The sequence below is a fragment of the Carya illinoinensis genome, chromosome 13 (genome assembly GCF_018687715.1).
Source record: "Carya illinoinensis cultivar Pawnee chromosome 13, C.illinoinensisPawnee_v1, whole genome shotgun sequence".
Taxonomy (NCBI): Eukaryota; Viridiplantae; Streptophyta; class Magnoliopsida; order Fagales; family Juglandaceae; genus Carya; species Carya illinoinensis.
In genome coordinates, this window is record NC_056764.1 from 6151065 (window position 1) to 6174866 (window position 23802).

General features: G+C 33.1%; 3 protein-coding genes across 3 annotated transcripts; 2 read left to right on the plus strand and 1 right to left on the minus strand.

Moving 5' to 3' along the window:
* Positions 1-951: 951 nt before the first annotated feature.
* Positions 952-2399, minus strand: LOC122291313 (NAD(P)H-quinone oxidoreductase subunit N, chloroplastic-like). Its single transcript, XM_043098993.1, has 4 exons — positions 1804-2399; positions 1586-1702; positions 1387-1472; positions 952-1275 (listed from the first exon to the last, which is right to left on the minus strand). The coding sequence occupies exons 1-4, from the start codon at positions 2221-2223 to the stop codon at positions 1212-1214; spliced, it is 687 nt and encodes a 228-aa protein (XP_042954927.1). The 5' UTR covers positions 2224-2399; the 3' UTR covers positions 952-1211.
* Positions 2400-16755: 14356 nt separating this feature from the next.
* LOC122292242 (ATP-dependent DNA helicase PIF4-like) lies at positions 16756-18673 on the plus strand. Its single transcript, XM_043100479.1, has 2 exons — positions 16756-17316; positions 18533-18673. Exons 1-2 carry the CDS (start codon positions 16756-16758, stop codon positions 18671-18673), a joined length of 702 nt encoding a protein of 233 aa, XP_042956413.1.
* A 2808-nt stretch (positions 18674-21481) lies between these two features.
* Positions 21482-23649, plus strand: LOC122292246 (replication protein A 70 kDa DNA-binding subunit B-like). Its single transcript, XM_043100483.1, has 7 exons — positions 21482-21628; positions 21779-22049; positions 22143-22230; positions 22329-22453; positions 22534-22612; positions 23316-23436; positions 23509-23649. The coding sequence occupies exons 1-7, from the start codon at positions 21482-21484 to the stop codon at positions 23647-23649; spliced, it is 972 nt and encodes a 323-aa protein (XP_042956417.1).
* The last annotated feature ends 153 nt before the right edge of the window (positions 23650-23802 follow it).

The window sequence follows — 23802 nt, forward strand, 5'->3', positions numbered from 1 at the left end:
TCATCTTTAGCGTAAGCAGTGCAAAGAATTCTCATGCCTATAAGCCGGCCACGCAACTCTGAAACGTTAATTTATGATGACAACTACTGAAGGAAAGAAATTCAACACTATCATTATGACCATATTAAAAAAAAAAAATTACGAAAATAAATTAATAAAAGTTGCCATAAGAGATATTGAAACCATAGACAATCAAACACTGGATTTTGTTTGCAAGCAACAAGTGGGGAAGGGAGCCCTTATGAGTGATGACTTGATTCTGAAACAATATCTCGTGTACTTTATATACAGAAAGGAGGATATTCATTTTTATCTTTATCTCCTTGTATGCATATGTTCACCATTATTGTTGGAGGAAGTGTGTGATTTTAAGTTTTTAACCTAAAAACTTGCTTGGAAATTGTGCTAAAAAACCCAGAATCTTTAGAAACAGTATTTATTTGTAAGCTCCAAATTACTACTTCTTGTTCAACAATGACTACATATTACCTATTTTTCCAATACATCTTCATTGCTGGACAACGAATGCTAGTAGCTGAATTTATGTCAAGGAAAAGAAACACTAGAATGAGGTTCAGCAACAACTAGAGTCAGGAACACACCAAAAATGAAATTCTAATGGAACAAATATGTGGAAAAACCAACTGTAAGATTGTGAATCAAGACACCCATGTACATTCTCAAACTAACTTGAGAAAATAGGCGGCTGTATAGATTGTAGTGTATCTCAAGAGAGATCTTTAGGCGTGTTTAAAGCTCTAGTGTTGCCTTTAAAATCTGGTTGGTGAGGCGACTTTTCATGACTTCCCTTCCAATTGGGGGTCTTAGGCATGGACGTGTTCATACATAATTTGTACGTGTTCATCTATCCTATTCCCGCATATTATATTTCATGAGTTGAATCTGTTCATCATCACATAATTGGGGTTTTGATTGCATGGTCAAAATGTGTCATGAGGGTGAAACTACTAGTTGATTCATCTTGGATTGAAATATATTCTTTACTTTATACTACATCAGTTCAAGAAGAACATAGTACTTGCTTGGTTAATGATTTGCAAGGGCTCTGGATTGTTTCCTGTCCTCCATTAAAATCTTCTTGACCTTTTGTCCCACATGCCGTGCATTATAGATGCCTTAAGCTGAGAGGACGATCAGAGCAAAGCCGGACACAGAATATGCCGACATTCTCTGTGTAGGTCTTTGTGTTGTCATACTTCCTTAATCTCAGTTAGTCCCGCAATCTCTTTGAGTGGCTTCCACATAAACTTTCTCCTGTGCATAGATTGGGCTGTAAGTGCAGTAGGAAGGAGAGAACAAAAAAAGAACAGACAGAAAAGGCACTTCTGGACATGCAAAAACAGAGTGACTTTTGGATAATCTTACCAGTTACCGCATTCAGCAATGACCCTGACTTTGGGCCGCAGCGAGGGAAGCAGAGCGAGAAACTGCAATTCCGACTTGGAAAGAACCTGTGCAAAGGTATAGAAAAAACTGTAAGAAATGATAGTAGGCTTTATCGAGTTTTCTTTAATAAATCATATGCGTTAGTAGATCAAGAGGAGTGGTTTGAACATTTTTTTACCTTGGCTTCAATTATCCACACCACAAGTCCTTTGGCATCTGGAGGCAGTGCATCGAGCCTGTAATCAACCTCCGGTGGGAAATACCACCTCGCAATGGGCTGTTTTCCTAAATGTGCCTGCATTTCAACAAAGCAAAAGTTGAACTAAGTATCAACTTTCAAGCACATATGCAGAACCATGGTGCTGGGAGTATGGGGGCACTTAGTTAACAACTCACAGGGCAAACAGGGTGAATCTTGGTGAGGGTGGTCTCAGGGTCTCCAAGGCCTCTAGCAGTGAGGTCGAGGAAATAGTATCCCTGGTATCGGAGTCGTGTAAAGTATCGACCCTCGTAGCCTCCCTCATGCGGGGTGTAAATGGCGAGGGCTTTGTGCTCTTCCACATCCGACAGCCATTGACCCAGATCAAATTTCACCAAATCCCCTCCTATAAAGTCCCCTATTCCTATCCCACTGCACCTCACCGTCCCTACCCTTTTGTTTGCCTTACAATGTCTCCCTCTCACCCCCATCATCATCAAGCTTCTTTTTCCCACCATCGTTATGTCAAACATGCAGTTGTTTCCCGTTTTGAGCTGCTTCTGATGCAGCTTGAGTGAGGCTGGTGTACCATAATTCAAGCAGGCTGCAGCTGCCATTTTTCGTGTTTCTGAGCTCGAGTTTCAAATCCACAGAAGAATACTGAGAATAGGACACAGAAGGTCGGCCTGAAACGAAATGGGAACCGGATAAAGGCGGCCGTTTGCATGGCTATGCATTCCGAGTTGTATGGTGGATAAAAGAGATAAGAAAACACCCACTTCTTCGCATAATTTGTGGCGTCCAACTTCTGGGTCTGTTGTCGGACCCAACCGACTTCGGTTTTTTACCGTGACAGCTCATTTATATGATATCAACTGTCGAAGTCCCATTAGGAACTTAAATTCAGCGTAATTCAGTTTAATCTAATTTTAAATTAATTTTAATATTTAAATATTAACTCTTAAATTATTAAATTTATTTTAATTCAAAAATTTTTTACATGTGGAACATATAATATTTTTTAACTCAGATCTTTACATGCAAAATTAATAATTTTTTTTAACTTTTCAAAAATACATCTAACTCATCCTAACATTTAAATATATCTAAATTCATCTTAAATGAACTCTTCAAAACTTATTTTATCATCTCAACTCATTAATATTTATAAAAAACTTAACTCAATTTAACATCTAAACGAGAGCGAAGTCATGCTAAGGTCATTTTTGAACCAAATATCTTAAGTTCTTGTCTTCAAATAGGAGAATCAAATTCCAACTCCCAACCCTTTTATCTATATCTATACTAATATATAAAGTGCGAATCGCTTAAGAACAGTATTTTCATCCAACATTTTTATTTCCAATTTTGTCCTTAGTTTTATTTGTCAATTACGGTTATTTGCATTCTACTTTTATTCTACCGATTGTTCTTTTGGTCTTTCTCCATTCCCACCAACTTATTTAGCTTTTCCTGTTTTATTTCCAGTTTTGCCACTTAATTTTATTGTCCAGTTTGTTGTCTTTGGTGTCGTTTTGATTCGCCGACTTTATTTTAATGTCTTTTTACAGTTAAAGCTTATCACTTTATCTGATAAAATACAATCGGATTGAAATTTAAATGTCAATATTTCTTTCATTCCGTATCTTCAACTATCTATTCTCCGTATTCTAACCTTTTAAAAAAAATATCCTGGACGAAGTTAATCGTGAATCTCAGCAATTCTAGGTATATTCTTGTTGTTTCTCTCAGTATTGCAATGATGAATTGTATTGTATGAATGTTGTTACAGTGTGTAATTAGATGATTTGCATATGCATATGTCGTGATTTTTTCTGATTTCTTCGTATGTTCTAAGAACACAAAAAAAAAAATACAGTTAAGAGTAAAAAAAGAAAGCCCAGTTGTTCCTCACCTTCAGAGCCAATAAACAATAGATCCAACCGAAAAATAACCATAAGAAAAAAAAGTTCCTCCACCAAACAACAGATCCAACCGAGAAACCCAATAATATGCCATCAGAAAAAAAAAAAATACCCAAATAGAGTTCCTTAATACACACGAGATGGTGAAATAAACCCACCCAAACAACAAATGCAACCGAGAAAGTCAAAAAAAAAAAAAACTCCCTTTCAACAAAAAAAAAAAAAAAAAAACTCCTTCGAAAATAAAATTTCAAAAATAATCCTACGCCCATCTGGTCTTATCTGGTCTCTTCCACCACCAAGTGCTTCCTCCTCCCCAAGCCCGAGGCCTGTAGTCCCTTTCTTTTCCCTGGCACAGATGGTCTCTCTTTTTACATCTCTTTCCTCTCATTTGTCCCTCAAATCTGCCATCGACGGCAGCTCGCAGTCATGCACGGGCACACTCACTACATTACTATTTTAGATAAAATATTATATAATATTATATAATATATATTATATAATATATATTATTATCATCTCACCCACTCCGTTACTATTTTAGATAAAATATTATATAATATATATTATCATCTTACCTCCAGCGACTCTCACCCACCAACTCCCACTCTATCGGGAAAGAATCCAAAATTAATTGCCGTGCACACCCACTCCGTTACTAATTTAGATAAAATATTATATAATATATATTATCATCTCACCCACTCCACCGACTCTCACCCACCAACTCCAACTCCTGTCGGGAAAGAATCCAAAATTAATTGCCGTGCACACCCACTCCGTTACTATTTTAGATAAAATATTATATAATATATAATATATTATATATATACGGTTATTATATATATAAATAGATACTGAATCCACCAACTCCAGCGACTCTCACCCACCAACTGCCAGTCCTGTCAGGAAAGCATCCAAAATTGATTGCCGTGCTGTCTAACCACGATGCACCCAACCATACGGTGATGCCGTGTGACCTTGACATGGTGGCGGCAAGGGGGCCACTGGGTGACAACCCAACAAAAGAAATAGAACCTAAAGGCAAACAACAGAGAAAACAAACACATACCCAACAAACAACAGAAACCCCAACTGCGATGCATCCCAACTAGACGCTTACATTGTTTAGTGTCGGTGTCCTCGCTGCATGTGGGGGTCAATAGCCCTAGGTGGTCCAATCACGATGCAACCCAAGCACATGGCAACACTGTTTGGCCTTGACGTGCTTGCAGCATAGCAGATCGCAACGATCAGTTGCTGCAACAACTACAAAAAAAAAATTAGAAATCCACTTTAATCCCATTGAGAGAAAGAGGGAGGGGGACGATTGTCCGCTAGAACCCACGGTGTGGCCGTGGGTTGGGGGAGAACCCATGGTGAGTAAACCGATGATGATTCTGTTGTGGGTGTGGCCATGGTGAGAAAGAACCCACGGTGACTAAAAGAGAAGAGGGGAAAAAGAAAAATGGAGAAGGGTTGTGGCAGGTGCTATGGGGCGACAATAGGAAGAGAGGGATGAGAGTCTGAGTTGAGAAAGCCAAGAAAGTTTGCTTTGCTTTGTTTTGCTTACCGTGCTAAAACAATCATCCAACTTTTCATATTGATTGAAAGGAATATGATAGGTGACAAAGAAGAGTTATTATACAAGGGAAAAAGTGAGGTGGGTGGAGGGCCGGTGGTAATGATTGACAGCCTATAAAAAACATGGATTGACATAAAATACACAATAACCGATAAAATGTTAGGTGGCAGGAGCGAGGAATTACTGAACCCATCCTCACTCACATCATCAGCTCACCCTCCTTCCGCTGTTACACTCAACAGGGATTAGTTTAACCATTTCCTTCACAATGCATCTGTATGTGTGCCATATAATATATACACATATCAAAATAGTTTGAATTTCAAACTCCCAACAAATAATATTAAATTATTCACGAAACTAACATTTATTGATTGTCTTGTAACAACTCTCAGAAACGGATCACACTAAAACAAAAAAAATAGTAAATGATTACAATTTTTTGAAATCTTTATAAAGTGTAATAATAAATTTTCATATAATTGTTTAAAAAAAATTTGCTTTGCTTTGTTTTGCTTACCGTGCTAAAACAATCATCCAACTTTTCCTATTGATTGAAAGGAATATGGTAGGTGACAAAGAAGAGTTATTATACAAGGGAAAAAGTGAGGTGGGTGGAGGACCGGTGGTAGTGATTGACAGCCTATAAAAAACATGGATTGACATAAAATACACAATAAACGATGAAATGTTAGGTGGCAGGAGCGAGGAATTACTGAACCCATCCTCACTCATATCATCAGCTCACCCTCCTTCCGCTGTTACACTCAACAGGGATTAGTTTAGTCATTTCCTTCACAATGCGTCTGTATGTGTGCCATATAATATATACACATATCAAAATAGTTTGAATATCAAACTCCCAACAAATAATATTAAATTATTCACAAAACTAACATTTATTGACTGTCTTGTAACAACTCCCAGAAAAGGGTCACACTAAAACAAAAGAAATAGAATTTTAAAACATTTTAATTTTTTTTTACATTTTAGATTCTCAACAAAATTTTATTTATAACTCATATATTAAGCAAAAACATTTAAATGAACTGTGTACTAATATCTAGATAACAAAAATCTTTTATAAACATTATTATTAAATTTTAAGTCATTATTAATTTATAAATTAAAAAAAAATTTACAACATTTTAAATTTTATTTATTTATATTTTTAATTCTTAATATAATTTTATACAAAATTCATATATGAATTGAAACAATTTAAATGAAGTATATGCTAATAGTTAAATAATGAAATTTTTTTATAAACATTATCATTAAATTTACAGAAATGACGTGCATTGATGAACTTAAGCCGATCACCCTCAATCCACTTCTAAATGTTTATCCACACCTCCATGTAAGAATTATCATTTTAGAATTCTCTAGATAATAATGACGATCGGAACTGATGAAAGGTGTAGGTGAAAATTTTGTTTTATATTTCTTAGTCAAAGCAAAAAGTACTTTGTTTTTATTAATTGATTGAGAAAAATTGTGGGGGCAGTAAATTACCAGCTCTATTGCTCATATTCATCATGATTTTACTTCACAAATATCTCATCCTTCAAGTCTTTAGAAAAGTTGATCCAATAATCTTGAGTAGGTGAAAAGAGAGTTATAGGTTTGGTGGCAGGTCTATTTTTGTATCTTTAATATCATCATTTTGTTTTATTTGATTCAATAAAAAACTTATTACTTTTTAATGCACCTTAAACGCCATCTAATAATCACGTGGATCTATACTGCTTCAACAACACTAATAATGATTTGTTCTCTTTCTAAAATTAGATTATTAATTTACTGAAGAGAATGTACATTTAGTTGTCTTTTATATGAGTTGGCCAGCTGTAGCCTGTAACATTTTGCAGTCAAACAATGGGTCCCACGCTGCCCATCTCTACTCTTTTTATAGTCCAAATTTTTGCAGTACCCAAAAAGAAGACAATTCGCATTTCGCACCATAAGCAGCCATGACCGAGTAATACCATTTTGAAGAATGCACGGTGCAGAAAATTCACCGTTTCAGAATTAGTGCGCGCATAATCTTGCAAAATGGATTACTCCTAATCTATAAAGAGTTTTGCTATATATAAACAAAGTTATGTATTAATTTACGTATTAATACTGATTTTTTTATATTTAAAATTTAATTTCGTTTAACATATATTCTTGCAAGTTTTTGTTTCTTTCATCTATTTGTGCTGGGATTTATTTAGTTGTTGGTTTGTGGTGTGGTTTTTATTTCTTTCTTGTTTTGTTTGTTGTTGCGATTGAGGTTTATTTTTTTGTTTCGTTTGTTGTCACAGGTCTAAACACATCTTTAGTTGATTTTCTTGCGTTTATTTACAGATCTAAAAATATCTTAAGAGATCTGTTGGTTCCTCTCGCCCCTTCGGTATTTTTCTTGTACAATCTTTTTTTTTTTTTAAGTTGTACTTGTTGTTACACCCATGTAGAAATTTTTTGTTCTTGCATTTCATGTATATTCGATTAACGTTTTTTTTTTCCTTGCATTTTAGATTTGTAGCATTTTTTTATTTTTGCAATCTGTTTTTTTAGGGTTTCAGTTTGAAGAGAGCTGTTCTTGGTTTATTTTTTTGCATTTATTCACAGATGTTCAGATATCTGTTTGTTCTTTCGTCTCTTCCAATTTTTGTTTCTTGCACATTTTTTGTTTAAATGTTGCGTTTGTTGTTACACATGTAGAAAAAAATTTTCTTGCGTTTCATGTATATTCGATTCACGTTTTTTTTAACTTGCATTTCAAAATTGTAGAATATTTTTTTTTTTTTTTTTGCGATTTGTGTTGCTATGGTTTTTTAGTTTCCGGTCCATCTGGAATAATATTTGAATATTAAAATCTATTGATTCTAAAGCTCTAAAATTCAAACCACCTAAATCGTCCAAAGTGAACCACCTAAACCATTATACTAATAATACATTTTCAAATCGTTACGATTAAATATTAATATAATCTTCAGGCTCCATCCCTTTTTATTTTCCCACACCCTTTTTCTCTCATGAAAAGCAATTCCACAAAGTAGTCATGATCAAACCCACCTAAGTTGTATTGGAAGCGAATCATTTCCATGTACCAATTGTCAAAAAGTTATCCATCCATGACTACTTTTCCAAACGAAACTAAGAAATTGAGAAATGCTGTTTTTTTTTTAAGTTCTTTTCATTCTTTATTAGTTCTTAATTATAAATAGTGAAATTATTTATATCATCTTTTTTGTTTATCATTAGAATAATTTTCATCAAGTAACATATTATATATGTAGGTTTTTTTGACACATCTTTGTCAATTGTCGATCACCACAGGCCAGTACCGCCAAAGGTTGTTGGCATGGCCTCCTTCTGGAATAATATTTGAATATTAAAAGCCATTGATTCCAAGACTCTAAAATTCAATCCACCTAAATCGCCCTTACGTCAAAGTGAACCACCTAAACCATTATACTAATAATGCATTTTCAAATGGTTATGATTAAATATTAATATAGTCTCCAGGCCCATCCCTTTTTGTTTTTCCACACCCTTTTTCTCCCCTGCAATAGATAGTGGTGGTAGTTTGTAACAATGCTCTTTTAATATTTTAAATTATTATTATAATTTCATGTGCAATTCATATACGTAAATAAATTATGTGATAAAACATGATAATGTAAGTCTATAAACACATGATAATATATTTTTTTCTCATAGACCCCACAGCATTAACGTCACAACACCAATGAAAACCAATTCCACAAGGTAGTCATGATCAAAGCCACCTAACTTGTATTGGAAGCGAGTCATGTCCATGTACGAATTGTCAAAAAGTTATCCATCCATAACTACTTTTCCAAACGAAACTAAGAAATTAATAAATGCTGTTTTTTTTTTAAAATTTTTCATCTCGAATCATATCAACTAATAATTGATCATGTATTGTATTTTAAAGTATATATAAATATTATAAGTTAATTACTTAACGATTGACAGGCTTCTAAAAATATATGCAGCATGTATATAAATCGGTATGTTTGGAGATGACATATATATATAATGGAAGGTGGAACTTAATAAATAATTGGGCTTATATATATGTTTAATTATATGCCATTAATTATATTACATTACCAAATTAGTTCTTTTCATTCTTTATTAGTTCTTAATTATAATTCATGATTGGGAGCGATCTATGGTAGGCATTTTGAGAAGGAACTATATATGATTTATATCCTGATTTATTACTAGCTGATATTCTTGCTGCACTACATGCTGTTAAATACAATAAGGATTTGGGTTTAAAGTAGGTCATTTTGGAAGATCAATTATGTTGCAAAAAATATGGCAATATGCCTTGGGGTTTGATATTTTATTTAATTATTGGTACCAAATTAATATGATGGTGCCGTGATTCACAGACACAGAATTTCGATCCATACACTAAGATCGATTGAGTATTATATATTAAAAAAAATTAGTGTTACAATATAGTTATAAAATATATAAGTATTAGTTGTTTTAAAAAGAAAATCAGATTTATTATTAAAGAAATTAATTTTTTATATAAAGCTTGTATTTTTTTTTTTTTTTTGAGAAGTAGCAAAGTATTTATACATTCACGACTATAAATATTATTTTTTTGAATAAATAAAATAGAAACTTTTTATAAATTATCTGTAAACGAAAAATTATAAACATTTTTTTAAATCAAGTAACAAAGTAATGATCCAGGCGAATTAACAAGAGATTTATATGAACTAACAATAATGATAAGAAAGTTGATGAATTCTTATAATTAACTGTTTGTTAGGAATTAATAGTAAAACATCATTTTGCTTACTGATCGCTTCAAAGTTATGGTTATTGAGATTTTATACATAAATATAGTATTTAGTCTTGTCATTTTCAAGATTTGTTTGAAAACTTTTAAAAATTTGATAAACATTAACTTATTAACACAAACATTATAATAAAAAAATAAAACAAAATAGCATTTCCATTTATTTGTGGTTTTTTTATAGCCTTTTATTTGTTTTTATTTTTTTTGTTTTATATATTTTATTAAAAATATGTTTGATAATAAATTCCATTCAATACATTAATTCTTTGCTTGTAAGTTTTTTTTTTCAGTAAATAGTGAAATTATTTATATCATCTTTTTTATTTATCATAAGAATAATTTTTTTTTATGTATGTTTTTTTTGTCAGATTTGTTGCTTTTGCTTTTGTTTGGCTCTTCATCAATCTGGTTGGTATCAATTTGCTGTGTCTACTTTATTCTTCTGTTTGTGCTCCACTTTCTGGTACGTTCTTTTCTATCTCATTTGAAAAAATATTATTCAATTCTTTTATGTTTATATAAGTGCGCTTATAATTAGGATAAATTGATGATATAATATTATTGTTATGTTAATATTTACTTTTTTCATTTTTTTATGTTCAATTTTTTTTAGATTACGCACCAAAATCGACATAGAATTTACAATTTTTCATAACTTTATGCCGATTGGTAAGACAATATTATTAAATGCAAAAATATATTTAAACATTATTAACACCTTTTTTTTTTTTTATCTAACTTCTTTTATGAATAAATCCAGAAGGGAGTGAAAACAATCCACGAAGAAAAAATTGGTATAGTATCCAATCAAACAAAAAAGAAGAAGAAATCCGTCAAAAAAGAAGAGAGAGATATGCTGAGTTGAAAAATCTTCGACATAATGAAATGCGAAGGCAAAGGCAGTCTCAGAATGTCCTATCTCTTTCTTCAAACAACAATGAAGGGATTTGTATAAGAGAAATTGGATCGTCTTCGAATATCAACTTTTCTGAAATTAACATCGATAACAATACGTCAACTTCAATATTGACCAATCAGGTTTATTCATAACAATTTCTTACTAAAAGAAATATTTCCTTCAATTCCTTTCTCATTCTATTCAATAAATATTAAAAAATGCTTTTATAGGTTAATTATCTAAATGAAGATGAATTGAATTTTCAAAGAACGTCAAATTCCAATTTAGGTAATGTACAAGCTAACACATTTTTTCGTTAATTTTTACATTAATATTTAATATCTTATCTTTAATAATATTATTTTTTATTTTTTTAATATAGGAAAACGACAAAGAAGATCTCCTTGTTTTAGACAAATATTACACACTATAATTCTTAAACCAAGTTATTTACCATTAGTACTGTCATGTAAATATTGTGGAGCAAAAAAATTTTATCATGAACCAAACAGTTTTTGTTGTGCAGATGGAACAATATCGTTAGCGTTTAGTCAAATTCCTAATGAACTATATCAGTTATTTACTTCTAATTCAAACAAATCTGAAGATTTTCGTACATACGTGCATACATATAATAATAAATTTGCCTTCACATCATTTGGAGTTAAGTTTGATATAAATTTATGTAGAAGAAATAGAGGAATTTACACATTTAGAGTTCAAGGACAAATCTATCATTACATTAATGATTTAATTCCCGAAGATGGATATCCTTCGTACTTGCAACTATACTTCTATGATACTGAACATAAATTAGAAAATTGTGTTAATGATGCAGAAAGATTAGATCCTTCCATTATTAGTCAATTGATGGATATACTCAGAATTAATCCATATAGTCATTTCTTTCAAAACTTGAGTAACATTCCAAATCTCGAAAATCATGTAATTCACATAAGATCAGACGTTGAATTAGATCAACGTGTTTATAATACCCCATCAATATCGCAAGTTGCAGCTATTTGGACTGAATCTGATAATTATGCAGAAGAAACAAATCGAAATATTATCGTTTTTAGTCATACAGGTCAAAATCATATTGTTCAATATTATTTTGGTTGTTACGTGTGACGCCCCCAAATCCCCACGCCCGAACACGGGGAAATCGAGACGTCCGGATGGTGACAACCCGGGTCACCATCCCATCGACGGGTGCCAAGTGTGTGCAAAGGCAACAAATGTGCACAAGAAACACGCAGCGGATAACGAAAGTCATAACTAAGTACCAGAATTTTTCTTAACATAATACAAGCTGTTTAAAACATACTTAAATAAAATATTACAAAACACAAATACAGTTTTAAAACCATAAAAGAAAGCATAACATCAGCAACCCGACGGAGCCGCATCCTCGGGCTCAGCCTCCTCCTCCTCATTCTCCAAACCTGCACCAAAAGCTACGGAACCAAAAATGGTTCCGCAGGTAAGTAAAACCCAAACACTACCAGATAAAAACACATAGGACTCAAACAAAATGCATGAAACATGCCCAATGCACAAAGCCCATAAAACCTGATTTTCCACACACGCCAAAAACCCATTTGGCCCAAAAACATATCCTTTCCGAAAAACACGCCAAAAGTCCATTTGGCCCAATATCTCGCCGGAAGTCCATCCGGCCCAATATCTCGCCAGAAGTCCATCTGGCCCACGCCAAAAGTCCCATTTGGCCTCATAAACCATTATCCAATTTTAACCGTATGCACCATGACCTCCCCTAGGGGTCATCCGCACACCCTGGCTCCAGTGTCACACCGCAGAGTACCACCACGCATGTGACACCTAACAAGCGATGCCCAGTTCCGCGCCCCGCGCGTGCGTAGCCAAGCATCCTCTAGCCCTCGCTAGCGAAGGGCCACGGAGTCGGTGAGTAGGGCGATGCCCGGTTCCGCGCCCGGCGCGTTCGTAGCCAAGCATCCCCTAGCCCCGCTCCCGTCATCTCTCTCGACAACTCAGGGGACATCACTCAGTTTATTCCGCTCCCGAGTGACCAGAGGAGCTCCACCGAGATAATAACCCATCCCGGCTTGGGCTCGTGATACACACGCACCCGTAAAACCACTCACGCCAATACACAGGCTTTTCACACATGAACAAAAACACACGTGCATGCACCATGAAATGCCATATCAATGCATAATAAAATAATCCAACAATATAAATCAATAAAACAAGTAACTCCGTCCTCCATCCATCCGACCCCCGAAACTCCTCGGACTCAGTCCGGAATCAACAACCAACAACAGTAAAATAATTGAATGAGCAATATATATTTAAATCTGAAAATAGGGTTTGGAAAATACTTACAGCGCTATACGGTATTTTTAGAAAGCTCGCGGCGTTGCAAACGGCGGAGGAAAAGCAACGTAATAGTGTAATTTACACTGTGTCCGTGGGTAATAAATTACCCATTTTTGAACGGAGACAAACCAGGGCTTAGGATTGATAGAGAATGGTTTAGGAATGATTGTGAAGCTATTGGAAGTGGTGGTTGGCCGTGGGTGGCGGCGAAAACGCCGGAAATAGGCCGGAAAACTCAAATCGGAAAGCAAGCTCGTAGGAGCTGTTCCGGTGGTCGTTGGAGGCCGGAAATAGGTGGGTTAGGACGGCAAGGAGTCGGTGATGAAGTGGTGAAGAAATGGTGGCCGGAGGTGGAGAGACGGCGGCGGATCGGAGTAAAATCCGTGGGGAAAGAAATGGCTCTTCCGGCCAAACGGCCGGCCTGATGGGGGAGATATTTGGTGGGAAGGTGCGCCGGAGGGAGGGGGTTCGAACGAGACCGGCGGCGAGCCAAATGGTGGCCGGACGGCGGCGGTCTGGGCAGAAAACAGTTCCGGCGACAGGGGCAAAAACAGAGCAGGTGCAGCCACTTCCGGCGGCTCTCGAAAGCAAACGGCTGGTCCGATGGCTCTGAAAATTGGTGGGGATGATCTATGGTGGAAGGGGAAGAGAATGGTGGTGACGGTGCATCAAACGGTGGCCGGACGGCGGAGAACCGGCCGGTCAAAGGGGCAGCGACGGGATGGATAAATGAGAGAAAAACGCACGGGGAGGGGTCGACGCACGGAAAGAAAAAGGGAGGAAAAAAAGAAAGAAAAAGAAAAAGAGAGAAAAGAGAAAAAGAGAAAAGGGAAAAGAGAAAAGAAAAGATGTAGGAAATAAATGAGGTCCAGTCCTCACTCCGGAAACCAAAACAGATCCGCCGAAAACTAGATTAAAATCGTAAAACTAAATAAATTAAACACAACATCCAATAAATAAAAAAAAAACTAATTTAAAACACAATAATTTAAAATAAATAAACCAATATATTAATTAAATTAAAAACAACCATTCAGTGAAAATACACTCAAAAGCGGGTCATCACATTACGATCCACTTCAATATCCATTATTATTTCCTCTTGGTGATTCTGGTTGGCATGAAGGAATCGAAAAAATAAAAAAAGGAACAATATTGCTAAACAATCAAACATCAACATTAAATGATTTACATAAATCAAGTAATCCAGAGGAATTATTTCGAACTGAAGAAGAAGGTAATAATAATTTTAAGGGTTAGATTTTATCCCCTCCAACTATTACTTAATTTACAATGTACCCCTAAAATTATTGATTGCATCAAAATATCCCCTCTTATTTTCAAAACGTCCCAATCGCCCTCTTCCATCTACAACAAGCATTAAATCGAACGAAAATGTCATTTGTGTGCTTTTCACGTGTATTTCCTTTAATGCAAAGACAAAATTACCCTTCACTTCATCAACAACATTGTCGTTTGCATTTCCCTCGAAAACAAAAGGGGTTGGTTGATCTGCTTTCCTATTTTTTTTATCCCCACGAAAATTTCTCTTTTCACATTGTTTTCAAATTTTTTCCATACATCTCGCAAGTCCAATGAAAGCAGGTCCGGTGTACATGATTGTGAATTAAATGATAGTCCGAGGGGGCAAACTATATTTAACTCTAATTTTAATTCTTCTAATTTTGTTATCTTAAACTTTTATATGTTTATATTTCTAAATTTTCTTCCATAATTTTTGTAGTTTTGAAGAAGAAGAAGAAACAACCAACAATTTCATGCCGTGAATATTATTGTTTCAAATTACAAATAAGACAACATAACAAATCAATTTTATTATTATCTGGTCGTTTATTACAACAATTTGTTGTTGACATGTATATTAAAATTGAAACATCAAGATTAAATTATTTTCGTTCGAAACAACAAGAAATTATATCAGATATATATCAAGGTATTGTTGATAGTATTTCAATTGGAGAAACTAATGCCTCCAAAATTGGAAGATGAATTATCTTACCTTCATCTTTTATTGGAGGTCCAAGAGATATGCGCAAGAGATATATGGAAGCAATGTCATTAGTTCAATGTTTTGGCAAACCTGATATTTTCTTAACTATGACATGTAATCCAAGTTGGAAAGAAATTTTAGATGAATTAAAACCACATGAAGAAGTTCAAAATCGTCCTGATTTAATTGCACGAATATTTAAAGCAAAATTAGAAGATTTAAAAACTGAATTATTTAAACGAGAAATTTTTGGTAAAGTTGCAGCATATGTTTACACAATTGAACATAAAAAAATAGGCTTACCACATGTTCATTTTTTAATAATACTACAAAAAGATTGGCGAATTTATGCACCTGAATCTTTCGATAAAATTGTTTCAGCAGAAATACCTGATAAAACAAAAAATGTACACTTATATAAAAGTGTTGTTAAACATATGATGCATGGTCCTTGCGGAATATTGAATCCAACTAATATATGTATGAAAAAAAATGGAATTTGCAAAAATCAATATCCCAAAAAATTTACATCTAAAACAACTGTTGGAATTTATTGTTTTCCATTATACAAACGTTCTAATGACGGAACAATTGTGAAAGTTAGAGGACAAAATTTAGATAAATGATGGGTTGTACCATATAATCCATATCTTCTTTCAAAATTTAATTGTCATATAAATGTTGAAATTTATTCTACAATTAAAGCTGTCAAATATTTGTATAAATATATTTACAAAGGACATGATCGTATCGTTTTCAATTTAATCAATGACGAAAATAATCAACAAATTGATGAAATTGAACAATTTCAATCAGGTAGATGGATTACACCACCCGAAGTTACATGGAGAATATATGGTTTTGCACTTAACGAAATGTATCCATCAGTTTATAGTTTACATCTGCACCTTGAAAATCAACATTTAGTAGCTTTTCGTGCACATGAAAATTTAAAAAGCATTTTAAATTCAGATTTGTCAACAAAATCAATGTTAACTGAATTCTTTTTAACAAATCAAATTGATCAAAATGCACACAATTTATTGTACAAAGAATTTCTTGAAAAATTCGTTTGGAATCAACAATATAAAATTTGGACTCCAAGAAAGAAAGGAAATGTTATAGGGCGAATTGTTAGTGTAAATCCAATTGAAGGTGAAAGATATTACTTGCGAATATTACTGAACCACATTAGAGGGCCAAAATCATTTGAAGATTTAAAAACAATTAATGGTATTGTTGTGCCCACATTTCGTGAAGCAGCTAATTTACATGGTCTATTGAACAAAGATAGTAGTTTAGAAGAATGTTTAGAAGAAGCTTGTTTATACCGAATGCCAAATAGTTTAAGACGTCTTTTTGCAACAATTTTAGTATATTGTAATCCTACAAATCCAAAAGAACTTTGGGAACGATTTGAAAAAGAAATGTCTGAAGATTTTTATTCAACAAATACAACAGCAAAAAATATTAAAAAAATGGTACTACAAAACATCTCTTTTACGCTTGAATCAATAGGAAAGAACATAAATATGTATCATCTTGCTCCAATTGATATATTCTCTGACGATGAAGAATTTAGACATCAAGAAATTGATGATGAATTAACTGTTACAATTCCACAAGAAGATCTGCTTGCATCAAATCATTTAAATTCTGAACAAAAACACGCATATGAATTAATTCTCGAAACTTTACTTCTCAACAAATCTGCTGCATTTTTCATTGATGGTCCTGCTGGCACTGAAAAAACATTTCTATACAAAACACTTCTTGCTGAAATTAGATCAAAACATATGATAGCACTTGCAACTGCATCATCTAGTGTTGCTGCATCAATTTTACCTGGAGGCCGAACAGCACATGCACGCTTTAAAATTTCATTAAATATAGAAAAAAATAGCACATGCAATGTTAGCAAACAAGGAAATCTTGCTAAATTATTGCGTCTTGCAAAATTAATTATATGGGACGAAGCACCTATGTGTGGAAAATATTCTATAGAGGCAGTGGATAAGATGTTACAAGATATAAATGATACAAACCTTCCTTTCGGTGGAAAAGTTATTGTTTTTGGCGGAGATTTTCGTCAAGTATTACCTGTAATTCAAAAAAGTACAAAAGAACAACAAATTGATGCAAGCTTAGCCCGCTCTTATTTATGGTCTTCTTTAACCAAAATTAAATTAATAGAAAATATGAGATCTAGATTGGATCCTATTTTTGTCGTTATTTAATTGAAGTTGGTAATGGTAATGAACCAATTACTGTTAAAGATATGATCAAAATTCCAACAGAAATGCTTATTCAATATAACAATGATGCTGACTCTTTAAATTGTTTATTAGAAGCTATTTTTGAAGACATATCAAATTATTCAAACAATTTAATTGAAATGACAAATCGAGCTATATTAACACCAAAAAATCACTCAGTTGATGAAATAAATGCTATAATCATTGAAAAATTTCCAGGTGATATGGTGCGATATTATAGTTTCGATGAAACAATTGATACATCTGAACAAGGTGTAATCGAAGATTTTTTAAACACTTTAACACCAAGTGGATTGCCACCACATGAATTATTGCTTAAAAGGAATTGTCCCATCATGTTGCTTAGAAATATAAATCCTTCAGAAGGTTTATGCAATGGCACACGATTGATTTGTTGTAATTTTAATCGTAATGTTATTGATGCAAAAATTTCAGTTGGTCATCACAAAGGGAAAAGAGTTTTTATACCCAGAATTCCATTCTTACCAGATATAAATGAAAATAATGGTTTTCCATTTAAACGCACACAATTTCCCATCAAATTAAGTTTTGCAATGACAATAAATAAATCACAAGGACAAACATTAAATTCTGTCGGAATATATTTACCTGAACCAGTATTTTCTCATGGACAATTATATGTAGCATTATCAAGAGCCAAAACTGCCAATTCAGTAAAAATTCTTATAAGACCAACTACAATTGATAACTATTGATTGAGCCGAAATATTGCATGTTTTAGCTATTTAAAACCAATATATTTTAAATTCTTCATGACATTATTATTGGTTTTAGATGGAAAAATAGTTAATAAGCATAAATACGAGTTGTGATTTTTAATAGATTAATATCATGTTTATGCTTAATTTTACAACTATGATGTAATTGGACAATATTTCCTCACATATATATAGTCTGTTTTTGATAATTTATTTTTGAGTGTTATTTCTTTCTTTCTTATTTTCAGTTTAAATAAAATTCAAAGAGAGAATTGTTAGGGTTAGTTAGTTTTTTGTTTTGTTTTTGTCTACAGGTTCTGAGGAGACTTTCTCTTTATGGCAACTTGGCAAATGTGACTTGGCCCTTTCCGTGCAAAGAAAAAAAAAACACATGCACAAGTGCAGCAAAATCACGTGGACAGCAGAAACACAAGCATTCGGACATGCAGGAATAAAGCAGCAGGAAAACACATGCAGCAGAGGAAAAACACATGGACAGCAAAAGAAGATCATTCGGACCATGCAGGAACACTCACACATGTGCAGCAGGAACATAACCTGCAGAAACTCACTCGGCAACTACACACCAGCTCACATGCAAGCAGCTCACACGAAGCACTCAACACAAACCACATGCAGCTCACACAAGCTTCGGACAGCACACATTCAGCTACACACGACAGAAGCAATCATCACTCAACTCATTCGGATCACACCAAGCTGCAGAAAGCATTCGGACAGCAACCATGCATGGGACCCAAACAAACACATCATTGCAACACAGCCACTCACACGGAAAGGATATTAGCTGAAAGACATTGAAGAGCCGAAGGAGGAGTGATGTGTGGGGCAGCTAGCTGAATTCATTAAAGGAAAGAGCAGCCAGCCGAGAAGATGGAAAATGAGCTGAAAGTGAAAGAAGAAACATGGGCCCCTCATTAAAGAAATTGGAAGCAGCACACAAGCACGATGGACGGAAGAGAGTGGTGATATTGGAGCTGGTGAGTTGTGCTGGAAAGAGAGGCAGCAATCGGTTGAGAGGTGATTGAAGAGATCATCCGTGATGGAGGAGAACAATTGATGTGGGGCTGTTGTGTTTAGCCTTTATTAGTTAATTATCCTAAGATGAAGAGAGAGTGGAGTCGCTGAAAGTGAATGCATGAATATAGAAGTGATGTGTGGGGTTGGTTTGGTAGAGAAAGAAAGTGCCGAATGGTTTAAAGGAAAGAAAGGATCAAAGGCAGCAAGTGGAGTAGTTGGCTAGGATTAATTACTCAATGCATGATTGAAGAGTGGAACCGGTGGGTGCAAGATTAAACAACCAATTGATTGATTCTTCAAGAGGCAAGTGGAGAGGGACGACACATTGATTTTTCTGCTATAGAAAGAGGCAAGTTCTGAAGTAGAAAAAGGATAGAGATGACAAAGAGAGAGGGACCGGTTAGTGGAATAAAATTGGTGGAAGAGTGGAACCGGTGGGTGCAAGATTAAACAACCAATTAAATGATTTTCAAGAGGCAAGTGGAGTCATTCGGCCATTGAATCTTTTGCTATAAATTGAGACCGGTTGAGGAGTTTAGGAGAGAGTTGGGGGAATCGAGTAGCTAGTTTTAAGAGTTTGAAGTTTGTTTTTATTTTCTTTCATTTTGTAGAGTAGTTTAGTTTAGGTTTTTTTTATTTTTATTTCATTTGTTTTCTTTTATTTGTTTAAGCTTAGAGTGTTTGGTTTTGAATTTTATTTTCTTAGAGTGTTTAAGTTTAGAGTGTTTAAGCTTAGAGTGTTTGAATTTTATTTTATTTTCTTTCGTTTTATGTTATTGTGTGGTTTAATTGTATTTGATTTTAATTTTATTCGGAACGATATTTCTATAGTATTTGAAATAAATATGTTTGGCTTGGGATTCAATGAGTAGCTCATAACTGTTTGGGGTTGGATTTTCTTCAAGATTATGGAATTTTAAATGATTAACTTGATAGATTATATTTCATTTTACAATTGGGAAGGATTAAAATTCTATGTTCTTGAACTTGATCAGTCGTAGACGTGAAGGCACGATTGATGCTTGAACTTGTAACAAGATTTTGATAGCTTTCTTGCACTTTTACACTTGATATAAAATCTGTCAAGCACCTTGATTATATTGAAAAAGTGTGCTTATTGTTTATTTAATCGATCATAATCTCTTGAAATGAGAAAATGGTTGAGAGAAGATGAACTTAGAGGCAAAACCAATTTCAAATTAGAAATGGGCGAAAATTGCATCCCAAGTGTTTGTTTTATTGTTTCTCACAAGTTTAATTCAACTTTTACGCATTTTCCTTGGGTTGTGGAATGAGATTTAATTTATTTTTGGATTCTAGATCGATGCAATATTTTGTGATTGATTGTTGATTTCACTATATTACTAGTCGGATTTAAATAGAAAATAGATTACGGTTCTTGCTCTTGTTTTGTTGTTGACGTAAGGCACAACAAAAGCTTGAATGGGACGTGATTTGTTTTGGATTCAAAAAAAAAAAAGAGATTGAAGCTCTTGCTCTTGTTTTGTTGTTGACGTAAGGCACAACAAAAGCTTGAAATTATCAAGGCTTCTCTCGTTTGTTTGTTAATGTGTGTTCGGCTAGTAAAATAGAAAATCCCTTAGGAAAATATTGCAACAAAAACTTGAGCTTAATCTTTTTATCTTCCGTTTATCAATGCCTTGACTGGATTGTTAATCGAGAAAATTATCTAGAATCCGAAATAAAGAGAGTCTCAAACCCAACCCAAGTGTTCGTTAATATTGTTTTTTTCAATTTCAATTTCGATTATCTTGTTGCGTTGTTTTGAATTTTATTTTCATCACTCATAATTGTTACCAAAAAAAATCACATTTTTATTTTCATCTCTCAAAATAGTGACAACTGTTACCCAAAGATTTTATAAATGCTCTGATAACCCATTGTCCCTGTGGAATACGATCCTGGACTTATCCTTGATACAACTTGACGCTTCTGCACTTGGAAGTACACTTTCGAAATCGTGTCAACTATGAAAAAAATTGTACAAAAAATATTGTGTATAAAGATTTTTTGAAAATAACAAACTCATTATAATGCTATATAAATAGTCATATTTAATATATTCTTTAGTCTGCTCAGTTAATGTTTTTCAAATATTGTTATCATTTATACATTCTATTGTTTTTTTTAATTATATTATACAATTTATAATATATATATAATAATACTTCTCTATCTTCTAATTTGTAAAAACAGCAAATATGCGAACCCTTTATGCATCAATCAAAGACATTATTCCAGTTACCAAAAACTGGAAAGTAAAAATGCTCGTTGCAGAAAAATCTCCAAAAAGGATTGCACGAAACTCAATAACAAAATATCAGAATCTCACATTGATAGATCCTCAGGTATGAATCATTTTGTATTTATTATATTTTATACATTTCAATCTATAAACATATTTTCTTATTGTATTTATTGTATTGTATTTACTATTGATATATAAATATTTATTTCTTTAAATCCAATTGATTAATTCTTCAATTTTTTTTTTATAGGGAAATCGTTTACAAGCAGTCATATTTGGTAAAGATATCGATCTGCGTGATGATACATTGCAGGTTTTTCAATCTTATTATATAGGCAATGCATATGTCAAAGCAATAGATCCAAGACACAAAATCGAATCGCATGAATATCAATGGATCATCAATTCGAGGACAATTATTGAAAATGTTGAAGATGACGAACCTGTGCTAAAGGCTCCAGAGTATAATATCATCCCTTTTAATGAGCTTGATGCTTATAAGGATACAGATTCTGAAATAGGTAATAACTATATAAATAATTATTAGATATATTTATATGCTTTTGTTTCATTATGAACTAACAAAAAATATTTTGGTGAAATAAAGATTCTAGCTATTGCAATCCAAATGATGCCACCCAGAGAAGTCAGCACTGTTAATGGAAAGGCAACAGTTCAAGATATACAACTTATTGATAAGAGGTTTAAATATATCTCTAATTACATTTATAGCATTTTTTATTTAACGCATTATAATATTTTTATTATTACAAACTTAATTCTATTTCTAATTTGTATAGCCTGAAGCCTTTAATTTTAACAATGTGGGCTCGATTTGTTCATGACGAATGTCAACAAATTTCAAACATCATTGCAACAAAACCCATAATTCTTGGAATGCGAATTAAAGTTGGTTCTTATGAAGGTACTTTTCATTCAAAATAATACTTTTGTTAATTATTTATCATGTATTTATATATTTGCTAACACATATTTATAATACAGGTCTATCTTTATCATCACAAGTGACAAGCGTGTTTACCATCGATCCTCTTTTACCAGCTGCGGTTTCGTTACGTACATGGTAAATTGTCTTTTTTAAAAAATTATTTCAATAATTAATTTTATAAAATCTAAATTATTTATTGTTTCATTCATTATAAAATAATATCGTATAATTTTAACACATATTATTGTTTTTTTATTACAACCATCGTTTTGATTATTAATGTAACTTTTTTTTACTACATACATTGCTTTAATTATTAATATAATTTTTTAGGGCAACCCAAAATGATGCATTACTAGAATAAATCATTGCCAAGGGTTTCAATACATCAACAGGATCGAGTTCAAGCAATGCCATGTAGACAATAACAAAAATTTCTGAAATTGCTGAAATTTTAGATTCTACACAGGCAATGACGGTATAACTTTCTTTTTTAAGACTAAATTATTTCTTTTTATTTAAATTCACTTTATTGCTACATTCATATTAGAAATTTATTTTTTCATTTTTAATGCAGAAATCAACATTCACAATTAAAGCAAAATTTTTATTACTCGATTTGCATCAGCCGTTCTACTATATGTCCTGTGTCAACTGCAATAAAGCGACTAGATATGATTATAATGAAAAGTTCTCGTGTTACAATTGCAAAAATATGAGCATCGGACATCCACGGTAAAAAATTTATTTCAATACTTTAAATTATCATTTTCTACATAATAAATATAAAATAATAATTATAAAAATTATGCAATAATGATATTCTCATTAATTATAGTTCTCGAGTATATTTGGAAATAGAAGATGACACAGGATACATAGCAGTTGTTGCCTTTGGATTGGTGGCAGAAGAAATTCTGAATTTTACAGCAGTTTATCTATTAGAGCACACAGGCGAGGTAATAAATCTCTTTATAAATTTATTCAAAAAAATATATTACATTATGTTCTATATTTTTTCATTATTACAGGAACGCCTACCATATTTAGCAAACATTGCAAGTGCAATTTTAGAAAAAGAATGGATTATACACTTGCGCGCAGAGATGAATCAATATGGACAATTACGACAGAACAAGCTCAATGTTCTCTATGTCGAATCTATAAATTAAGCTACGCTATAGATACTCTAAATATCTTTTTGTTAAACTTATCACTTTTATTATTATACCTTTAAATAGAACAGTGACATGTATGTATAGTTCATATATGTATAATTATATACTTAAATGGGACACTATCTTGTATATAAACTTTAAGTTTGC